The sequence below is a fragment of the Polypterus senegalus genome, chromosome 4, assembly GCF_016835505.1.
Source record: "Polypterus senegalus isolate Bchr_013 chromosome 4, ASM1683550v1, whole genome shotgun sequence".
NCBI lineage: Eukaryota > Metazoa > Chordata > Cladistia > Polypteriformes > Polypteridae > Polypterus > Polypterus senegalus.
Window position 1 is genome coordinate 136,488,270 of NC_053157.1, and position 12,126 is coordinate 136,500,395.

Below are 12,126 nucleotides of genomic sequence, written 5' to 3' on the forward strand. Positions count from 1 at the left end.
GTTTCTAGGTAGTTGGGCTGGGAGGTTGTGACGCATAATGTCACTAGTGCAACAGTTTGAAGGTCAGTGCCATGTACTTTATATTATATGAGATTGTGGATAATTTCCTTGAGACTTTGCATGCAGATTTCTTTTGTTTAATATTTCCTGGTAAAAGAACATTAGCTATGATTTTTAACTACTATTTAGAATTCTGGTGATTCTGAGGCTATAGATCTGTGCCAGCAATCAAAAGGTTGCTGGTTCGAATCCCATAAACACCAGAAGTGACTCTACTCTGTTGGGCCAAGACCTTAACCTGCAATTGCTTCATCCTGGGTATGACGTTAATCTGCATTCAGCCCTGCAAACAGGTCCTTCAACTTACAGGGAAAACGTGGAGGTTGATAGCAGGATTGGCATTCCAGCCACCATAAAAAACCTCACATTGTTCCAGTTTGGTGTTGAGGTGTCACCTGCTGCACTCAGGTCAAATCCAGGTGGGTCACGGCGTGATGAGGGGGGCAACGCATTGTATCAGCGCTTGCACCCAACCTCTCTCTTCCTGTTATCTCCCAACCCCATTTCAATTAAATGTCCCCTCTCCCAATTACAGGTAAAACACTGTCTCAGTCCCTTTGACACTTTTACTAGTTTTAGTGATTGAAACAGTTCTCTTATTAAAGCAAATTCACAGCACACAAACCACAAGCAATTTCTTTTCTAACTGTAATTATAAGCATAATAGTAATTGGGATTACACATTCTTCCTATAGCTACATGGGCTTTTTCTTATGGTGCTTCAGTTTACTCTCACTTCCAATCCTCACTTGCCCCAAATCAGTGGCAGGATGTGACTGTCTGCACTACAGTGGACTAATATTCCATCCAGGGCTGATTTGTGCCTTGAATAGGTACCAACTCTTCATAATTCTGAAATTTAAATTACCAGTAGTATTAATATTGTCGCATGTACAGATTGTAGTGAGATTATTCCGTGTATGGCCAAACAATGTGCAACATATCACCTCTCTCTGGCATCATGATAAATAAGAATATATTAAAATACATAACTTTAGTTAAACTGATGCAAAATTACAAATCTGCTTAGTTGTGCAATAATGTGTGAATTATATACTTTCAAATCCTTCACAACTAAAATTAGCAGATTTGGGGCATAGATGGATGAATTTGATATGCAATCTTTTAGCCCTTGCTATCCATTCAGGGAACGTTTACTGAGCCTGCTCTAGGCAAAAACCAGCTCTGGATTTATTGCTATATTATATACACACCCTGACACAACACACACTACAGGTGTTATAATACATTTTTCTTTAATATTTTATGTCGCTGTCCTTAACAACACTATTAGAGGCTCCATTCACACGTGCATGCTAAGTTTGGCACACAGGGGCTCAGCATTTAGAATTGCTAGCCAAGCATAGACTAGATAGCCAAAGACAACTGGAGGATTGTATATTCGGCTTAAACACAGAACAGTATTTTTGTCCTCTGCCAGTACAAAATCTTTTTTCCTTGTTGGGAGAATAAGAACCGGCATGTAAGCATTATGATATTTCTGTATTTTGTGGAGGAGGAGTTCAGCCCCTACCTGCCCTTGTTTGGAGACAGAGAAGACCAGCAAGTGAAGCAGACAGTATTAAAAGGCTTGGACAACAGCCAAATCCTTTGAAGCAAGTGTCGGCAAAGTCCGAAAACCCTCTCAGCGTGGGGACGAAAAATGGCAGACTACGTAGATCCAGATTCCCACCTGGATAAAAGTCTTTGTCATCTGCTTTCCGTCTGTAACCGCGTCAACCGTCAGTAAATGTAAGCTAAAGTATATTTTTCTCATGTGATTCTTGTACCGCCATAATCACGATGGGAGGGATATCGCCTTTTCTGTCATATTACTATATTATTTAGTTACTTAATGTGCCGCAATTTCAAAAGAACACATTTCCGGAGAGCTAATGCCTCTTAAGGAAACAACAGGATAGTTTACACCAGTAAACTGAAGTACTGTAACACCATGTCTTTGAAGTACTGAAAAGAAAATCCATGCAAGGAGAACATGCAGACACAACACAGAAAGTATTCCATCCTAGCAACAAGCTAGGTACCCACTTGGCACAAGATGAAACACCATAGTTCCCTCCTCCAAAAAAGATTTGTTATACAATACAATTTACTTTTGCATAGCCTAAAACCACACAAGAAGTGCCGCAATGGGCTTTAACAGACCCTGCCTCTTGACAGCCCCCCAGCCTTGACTGTCTAAAAAAACAAGGAAAAACTCCCAAAAAAAACCCTTGTAGGGAAAAAATGGAAGAAACCTTGGGAAAGGCAGTTCAAAGAGAGACTCCTTTCCAGGTAGGTTGGGCGTGCAGTGGGTGTCAAAAAGAAGGGGGTCAATACAATACACAGAACAGAACACAAGTAATCCTCAATAAAGTATAAAAATAAAAATATTACAAGTACGGAGCAGAATTTAACACTAGATGATAGCACATAATATGATTTGGATTTGTTTAGAGTCCTGGAGATCTCAGCTATCAAGCTGCCTCCCCCATTTGTCCATTCCACAGCTGAGACAGTGCTGGGCCAGTCAATCTGATGAAAGGACCTACCCAACGATTCCTGCGATCCTCCATCTGGGATGACTTTACCATAGGCAAGTAAAACAACTTGGCAGGTTGTCCATGGCACCAAGTGCCACATTTGAGTACAGAGAACAGAAACCGAATAGGTGAGAGTTAGTAACAAATTATAACTATCATGTTACTTATGTTTTAGTGCTAATGACTGACAACAGAGATGCAGTATGTACAGTAAATCAGCAGCTTTAGTCAGGATATGCTAAACTGAAGTAGTGATTCTTCAGCCGGGATTTAAAAGCTGAGACCGAAGGGACATCTCTTATTGTAGCAGGCAGACCATTCCACAGTTTTGGGGCCCTGTAACTAAAAGCTCGACCTCCCACTGTTATTTTATTAATCCTTGGAATCATAAGCAGACCGGCATCTTGAGATCTTAATGTGCACTCTGGTTTGTAAGTTATGATAAGTTCAGACAAGTAAGCCGGACCTTGGCCATTTAATACTTTATATATTAAAAGGAGGATTTTGAAATCTGCCCTAAACTTAACTGGGAGCCAGTGTAAAGATTTAAGAACTGGAATTATGTGTTTGTATTTTCTTGTTCTTGTAATAATTTTTGCAGCAGCAGTTTGGATTAACTGGAGGCTGTATAAAGAATAATTTGAACATCCAGTGAACACCGCATTGCAGTAGTCAAGCCTACTAGAAGTAAATGCATGACTTAATTTCCCAGAATCCTGTTTATTTCGAAAGCGCCTTAATTTCCCAACATTTTTAAGATGGAAAAAACATGATTTGGACAGCTTTGTAATGTGCACTTTAAATGACATGCTAGAGTCAAAAATAACTCCTACATTGTGGGCTGATTCAGTAAAATTTGTTATACGTGTCCTATGAGGCCACTTTGGTTCTTTTAAACCTAAAGTTAACAGTATCCATAAAAGAAAATAATAATGTCTAGATGGGATATGGGAAAAGAAGAGTTAACCATCAGTGAGATTTGTATTTTAATGTTTCTGCACTACAAAGTCCGTAGGCAAGTACCTCCATTTTTAAAAGTGAAGTATGAGATATGTCAAAATTGAGCTACACTAATTTATTTATTTTTTCTGTGACAGAAAAGACCCTAGCAGCACAGAGCAAATTTTTCAATTAAGCTTTCCCTTGTGGCAATAGACAAAGTTCAGTTAAAACTACTAATGGTTTTGTTTTAATTAATATTATAGATGGGACTTGTTTACTATCAATTAGTCAGATTACTTTTGTCATCTGTTTATTTTCATCTTCTCTGTTGTCTCTCTTCATAATTAAAGATTTCCAAATGAGCATTATTCTTGTCATTATTACTTTTTGACATACTAGTCATGAGTATATGCGAAAGAGTGAGCTCCAGAAATAAACCCATTTACATTGCTAAAAATAACAAATTAATAATTAATGGGAAATTATTACATTATTTTCTTTTGTGCATTATAATTTTCAATTCATTCCTTGGAACTCATTCTAAATAAATACACAAGAATCAGCCTGAAAACTGGTAAAATGGATACATTTTACTGCAAGACATCATAAATAAAAATGTCATTTTAAACATTTGTTAATGTGTTATTGTGTTGCTTCATATAGTTTGCCTTTTGAGTTCACATTCAGGTTGTACATATAATGAATCTAGCTATTGTTAATTATATATTTTTTGTCAATAAGCTGTACATAAAAGCAGACTCTTTAATATACATTGTGAAAGCCGGCCCGGGCACAGACAGACGGACATCATATTTCACCCAACACACTTTTTATTTACACTAATTATTTACAAGTTTTGCTCACGTGCACTCACAAACCCCAGTGCCTCCTGCACCGATTTCCCCAAGTCCAGGCCATACAGTCCTACTGCCTTTCTCCTGGCCGCCTCCAGTCCTTCCTCTCGCTCCGTCCTCTTCCACCTGACTTCCGCTCTAGACTGAAGGGAGGCGGCCCCTTATATAACGCTCCCGGATGAGCACCAGGTGTTCCCGGCATTCCCTCCTTGGCCACGCCCCAGCATGGCGGAAGTGCCGGCTGTCCTCCCGGCAGCTCTCCGGGCGCCACATTAAGTCTGGGCTCCAGGGTTCCTCAGGCACCAGGGCGCCGCCTGGCGGTGGCCACAGGCCCCTACAGGGTTGGGCTTCCAAGCCCTCTACCCGTGGCCCCCAATACAACCAGGGCGATCGCCCCCTTGCGGTCTGGAGGAGGCACAAGCCCTCCTCTGGTCCTCCAAGGCGTCCCGGCTGGGCTCCTGCCCCGGCCGAGGACCACACAGGATAAACCGGCATCGGGCGCCGCCTGGCGGTGGCCACTGGTCCCTACAGGGATGGGCTTCCAAGCCCTTTACCCGAGGCCCCCAACAAAACCAGGACGGACGCCCCCTCGCGGTCTGGAGGAGGCACAAGCCCTCCTCTCGTCCTCCTGGGCGTCCCGGCCGGGCTCCAGCCCCAGCCGGCGACCACAACATGCAGTATGTTTTGAAATTAAATTATGAAATAACAATCATTAATTTCTTATACACAAATACCAGCACTGAGAAACATGGCAAGGAAAGGAATAAGTGACCAAGAGATGAAACGTAGTCAGAAAACAAGTCAAAGTTCAAACTAGGGAAATCATTTCATTGAGAAAGCCAAAATAAAAAATAATCCTTGTCAGAGACTGAAAGATGAATCTAGAACCAGAAAATTTAATCAAGAAGAAAAACACATGAAGTTTATTTGTATGCACAATCTTGGACATACAGGAGATGCACAAGGCAGACCAGTATAACTTTGCAACAGTGTCATCACATTTTGTGCTCTTTCAGTCATTCCTGCATGGTAGCAACCATACTACAAAACAAAACAGTGCTGCAGTAGGACGTGAAAATCAAAGAACTCCTTCAAAATAAATATGAAAATACAAATATTTGACAGAAACAAATTCTGTGGTACTAAGAACCACAAATGTGAAGCATACACATAAGAAAAGTAACAAAAACCCAAATTTTTAAATGAAATCAGATCTTAACACATGCAATGCTTATATATCACATATTATATTTTACTATAACATATATAACATTCTCCATCTCACTTAGTCAAAGGAGGTGAGAGCCTATCCCAGGTGCAGTTGGCTTAAGGTAGGAACTAACTCAAGATAAAATGCCAGTCCATCAGTGTTCCCACTCACACGCTCAACCACACACTCAGGGCCCATTTAGAATTGTGACCTGTGGAAGAAATTCCAGAGTACCAAGTGAAAACGCACAGATACAGTGAATAGAACATCAGATCTATCAAGCAGTAACGCTAACTAATGTGCCACCATACTGCCCTAATGCACAACACAACTTATTTGCACTCCATACTTTATGTGGACACAATTGTTTTGTATAGCACATCATGTCTTATAGTTTTATATTATAAAAATTGCATTTTTCATATGGCTGTTCCTATGATATATTTTGTGTTAATTTATATGCAAGTACATTTATAATGAGTATATTGTATCGTCTCAAGTATACTGGGCATGTCGCTTTAACTTTGTTTCTAACATTTTATAGAATGCTGTGTGCACATGGCATGTTCTTTCAGGTTTTTTTTCCTGAGGAATTCAGTTCCTTCCTGCATCCTAAATATAAGCTATGACAGTCCTTGACATCCCTAAAATTGGTTTAGCTCCACTGCACTGGTAAGTGACAGTGTGTGCCCTGCCTCTGCCACCTCCAGGGGGCTGGATCTGCCTCTTTCATAATATCAAATACTATAAATGGTTTAAACACTGTAAACATGGTTTTGTTATGCTTGAGTGGTCAACCTTTGTATAAATTATGGGATATGTACACATCAGACCAAAGAACAAATTGGTCTTTTTTATTATGTGTTTACTAATACTGTAACTGTTCAAGTGAGTAAAGTAACAAAGCAAACCTCTGCAGCCTTACTCTGTATGGTGGGATGCATTCATTTAATTTTCCAAAACAATTTTTCACATTTGTAAAAACTTGGGCTTCTTTATATGCAAGATGGATCCCTGTCTGTATGGGTTACCTATTTGTTTCAGAGAGGATAGTAAGTGGAATGAAGCATAATAGAATACAGAATTTGTGTTATATAAAGTCATTAATATAGTTCCCATTAAGTACATTATTTGTTATTTTTGTTTTTCCCAGGACATCCAATAGCACCCAGACCCTGTCCTCATGTCAGACCATGGAGACATGTGCCTCTGATGAATACTTTCAAGCTTTAAACCATGCAGAACAGACCTTCAAGAAGATGGAGAACTATCTGAAACACAAGCAACTGTGTGATGTAGTTCTGGTGGTTGGAGACCGAAAAATCCCAGCTCACAGGTAAAACAAGAAACATGCACAACTGAGATTATTAATGCTACTGTATACTACTTTTATATTTTCTCAACTGATCATGCAAGTGGCTGACATATTTAGAACACTATGATAGTACTCTTTCACTTTGAAATCACAGAGATTGCTTCTCCAAGTCATCTAACATAAATTAACTTAATCCTCGACTACTTTTTGCACAAGTGCGGACTTCTTCCTTTATTATTATTATGCATTAATGTAATGTATAATAATAACCTGTGACCTGAGTTTAGAAATGTCACATATGCTTGTCAGAAAAGGCAGCTCCAGTACCCTCATTCAAAGGGACCATTGGCCAACCTAGATGAAGCCAGAAAATAACAGATAAACCAACAGAGAAAGATGCATTAATTCAAGTTCAAATTTATTGTCATTTGTATATACATGAGACATAACAATTGTCACCCACAGGCTAGTAACAATAGCACAGTACAATCAATTTTAGGCTCAGTAGAACTCTGGGCTCAAGGCAACTTTAAAGCCATCCTTAGAGTCACTTCTTGGAATCAAATCTGACGTCACAAGTAACCTGGTGTCCCTGAACTCCTGCACCTTCAGTTACTGTAACAGGGCAAAGTCTTCCCATCACCTGGCATCACCTTCTTCTCTCCCGCCTTATGACTTTTTTTTTTTGTTCTTTATTTCGCCATATACAATTTCTTGTATTAGGAATTTGTTAGTTTTCGCATACCCCTTGGGGTCAGAGTGCAGGGTCAGCCATTGTATAGCACCCCTGGAGCAATCACAGGTTAAGGGTCTTGCTCAATAGCCCAGCAGAGTAGGATCTCTTTTGGCAGTGACGGGGATTTGAACCGGCAATCCTTCTGGATACCAGCACAGATCCTTAGCCTCAGAGCCACCACTCCAGACCTAAACACTTTGTGCTTCCTAGTATTGGTCAGGAGGTATTTTATTTTGTTTCTATCTCTCTCTGGGCTCACGTTCTGTCTTTTGCTACACTGCAGCTAAAAGTGACTTGATTCTCAATTTTTGGTTCATATCCTATTGTTTATTTGTCTTTTCAAATAAATTTTGCAAGCCTTCTAAATATGATATCAGTGTATTCAGATATCCATCCTGAATGTGCTCAGCTGCAGTACTTCATATTCAGTGCAGGAAGTCTGTGAATTCTACACGTTGTGGTAGGAAGAAAGAATAATAAATACAAAAAATGATTGTAGCTACAGCTTTAAGTGCAGTTACACTCCCATATCTGAACGCAACAATAAGTGGCCACAAGAAAGGAACCAGGACTGGTGGAAGTGGATGGTTTAAGTGAAAAATGATGGTTTGAGAATTTCATACTCGATTGAAGCATACCATTTCCTTTAGGAAACACATAGCAGTTAGGCTATTTTGGCTGCTGTCAGTTGCCCTAATTTTTTTTTATTAAATTCACTACCCCTTTTTCTTTGCATTGGCACACTGCATTGGTACTATAACACTGGTTCTTAAACAGTCCCTCAGACTGATGCTTACTTCATTACCTCTTTTTTAAGCTGCTATAGTTTAAAGTGTCTGCCAAGCAAATAAAACGAAATATAAATGGTACTGTAATCCATCTTGCTTTTCATCAAGAAACAGTGTCAATTTCCAGACAATTCCAATTTAAAACTTCAAACACATGCCACATTTACGACACATGTGACTATATTGAATTTAGTACCACATGCAGAAGTTGTCTTAATCCAATGTGTTTGTCTTGCAGTTCACCCTTCCCTAAAAAGACTGGATCTGTGTCATGTGTAAATGAAAGAAATGGAACTGGTCTATTGTGAGAACTTAGCATAAGATCTTGATGGCAACTAATGAGTCACCTAGCCAGGCCACAGCTTTTTCTTCTCCAAACTATTCCCCCTATCTGTTGCAGTTGTGTTCTGTTTCCTGCACTTGCATGATGATGCATGATGAACATGTATTGTCATGGTCAGCATGTTCTTTCCTTGCTCTCCTAAGTCATTGTTTCTCCCAGCAGATGCCACTTTTTCAAGGCTGTAAGACTCTTGTCAAATGGGTTACTCATCAAAATATGATTATATCAGTGAAGGAGTAGCTATTATGCAAATGGTGGCACTCTCCTGAGAGCAGAGTAGAGCAGAATTGAGTAGTGAACATGTTAAGTGTTTATTTATTTAATGATTACATTATGCTGCATTATTTCCGATTGCCTCTTTTTTTTTTTCTTTCATGGAAACGATGAGGAAATTCAGGGCAACAAGTCTTTAAAACAACAAATCAATTAAAATGAAAGGAAAAAGAGTTAAGTAAAGGGTTAAAATGAAAGCCTGCAGCCACTGCGGTCCTCCAAGACCGGAGTCCTAGTGGGAAGTTGTTTTTTTTCCTATACATTCCATTGCACATGAACACAGCATATGACACAAACATTATTGCGGTCTGCATGACATTGTGCGTATTCTGTTATAGTACTAATAGAAGTATCCTCACATGTGCAGTGTGCGTTGAAACTCTTACTTGCATGCCCACCAACGTGTAACATATCACCACTCTCCAGTGGCCAAGATTACCTGAATACTCCTGTCTCTGTTGCACTCACACATAACATACAGTAGCTTCATAACAAATCTCTTTGTTCAAAACTATATACATCTACACATTTTTAACCCTTTGAGACCCATGCCCATAAATGGATGTCTGGACATATATTAGTAATTTTGAATGTAACTGTTTGAACTTTGTTTCAAGAGTAAAGACCATTTGCCTTATGCAAGAGATGGGAAAAAAAAAATTTCCTTTGGACTTTAGAAGTCTTGTGACTTTGACATTTGTGTTGCACTTTTGAAGACCCCCTTATAGTCTTGGTATTATGCTTTGCCTTAAACACAGTTTGCCTATCGTTTCTAAAAGTCACAGTAACATTCACACAGTTATCCCACCAAACATGGACATATCCCTTAGATCACAACACCCGATTCCAGGATGGAAAAGCAGCTCCCATTGCCAATGCATTGGCTGTTAAATGTGTCTAGTGCCACTGAATTTGCAAATAATTGTGTTTTGTGAGAGAAATTCTATTGGTGTTTTTGAGAAATATGAGGATGTAGATTACTTTTTTGGACCAAAAAGGTCATGTTCCTTTAACCTGTCAGAATAAAATATATTCCCCATTCCAGTAAAGCATTTGGTTGCTTTTCTCTGCTCAGTTTCTGGTGCTGTAAGGCCTTTTTGTAGCATAAAGACCAGCAGGGTGCCCATTACTTTAAATGCATTTACTATAGACTTTGATTTTAATGCATTTTAATTTGTATGCCACAGCTTTTACGATATAATGTATGAAGCAACATTTCATTAGCCATTCAGCAGGTTCTGAGTGTCTCCTGGAAAACAAAAATGTTGCACCAAAATAAAGTATGTAAAAATAAAAAACATAATAATTTCTGCAATTTCCAGAGTAATTTTCTGCCTAGAACTTCAACACAGTCTAAATACACTCTATATGATTCGCTTTTGCGTTACATTCTAGTATGAAAAACAAAAACCGGTTCATTTCATAATGTTGACCCCATGCTAAATCTATACTGGTAGTTACTTTGAATATTATTTCCGTACAAACATTGTTTTTAATACATTTTGGAGTGTAGTTTCCATTTTTAGCCAGGAAAGAGGTGATAATTGCTGCTCTATAATTACTGAGATTAAAAACTGACGAAAACTGATTTTTGTTTTCCACAAAATTTGCCAGTAACCATGCTTACAAACAAAACCAAAACCAGGCAAAACTTTTCCAGTACTTTAGATTATAAAACACTCAAAACTGAGACCCCATTCCCAATTTATTGTTGCATTTCTACTTTCTGTTGAAGTAAAATCTGTGCAGCAACTGCACATTTCATTGATGTCAATAAATAAATACAAGCTGTTTGTGAAAATGTGTAATTTCAGATAAGCAGATATTTTCTGTCTCAAGATGTGATCCAGGGAGATCCTTTCATATGAACATAACTCCATTAACATTTTTAATTTCCTTTACAACAAAATAGTATGTCTTTTCTCTTTTATATTTTGCCTGATTGCTATTCCAGCTGCCAATAAAAATCACTCTCTGATTCCATTCTAGATTTTGTTTCATTCAAATGGTGCCCTGGAAAGACAATGCTGTGCCACATCAGGATTCTAACTTAAAGGATAAATCACACTACATTATATGTCAACCATGAAGCCCCCATTCACTTCACTCTGGCGGAATCGATGTTCTGTCAGATTGAACGCATCATTTACTGTACATGGTCAGTAATTAGTTCACAGTTTTTCACTGCAGAAAGTTAACGTTAATTTGTTTAATTGGTAAGAAAAGCAAGTTCACCACCAGCTGACATTATGTGAAAGAATTGCTCATTTGGAAGTGTAGCAGCATTACAGTGAGCCCTAAGAAAAATAACAATGTATTGTTATGTGAAAGAAGTTTTAAACAAATGTACACTTAATTACAGAGTCTAAATGAAAGTGAGAATTTTTTTTCTTTTCATTTTTCAGCTAAGCTGCAAACAGGGAGGCTCGAAAGTACTCATGGTTATGATATAGGAATTGCATGGAAAATCAATGCTGTTTTCATAATTGTCACTTACTATCCTAGAGCCACTGTTGACAAAAAATCATCAGTCTGGGTAGATTTGCCACCTTTTGCCCTTCAGATGGACAACCCCACAAAGGATAAATTCCTGTTCCTGGCTACTCATGTTTTATAATTTAATTCACCCTGGGCTCTCAGACATTCAGATTAATTGGGTATTAGCCAGTATTATTGACATCTGATAAAAGGCAGCTAATGACCTTAAAGATGTAATCTCCTGATATCCATAAAGTATAGCTCAGAGGGCACAGGAGGAGAGTGGCTCTGAAGAGAAATCTGTCTTGCTCATATTAGCTTAGTGATGACCAGCTTCCTTTATAGCACTCTAATCGTTTTTTACAGTTGACTTCTGACACACCATTAGATGGTGGATAACCTCTGTCCATGAGAGCCCGGGGGGATTGAGGGTGGGGGGGGAGTATTTCCTAGGTTAATGTCAGTAATGGATATAGATTAGAGTGGATGGGGGGGATGGGAATGCTGTGCATGGTATATTTTGTATATTGTATTTATTCTATTACGTCATATTCCAATAAAAGAACAAATCTGATCACAAAAAA

The 12,126-nt window shown here is 38.8% G+C and overlaps 1 protein-coding gene across 3 annotated transcripts in view; it reads left to right on the forward strand.

Annotated features, from left to right (window-relative positions):
* klhl5 (kelch-like family member 5) overlaps window positions 1-12,126 on the forward strand; it is a 256,324-nt gene that overhangs the window by 192,050 nt on the left and 52,148 nt on the right. For all 3 annotated transcript variants that reach the window (XM_039751303.1, XM_039751305.1, XM_039751302.1), the window contains one exon: window positions 6,763-6,945. In XM_039751303.1, coding sequence (XP_039607237.1) covers window positions 6,763-6,945 — 183 coding nt within the window. The remainder of the gene's footprint in view (window positions 1-6,762; window positions 6,946-12,126) is intronic.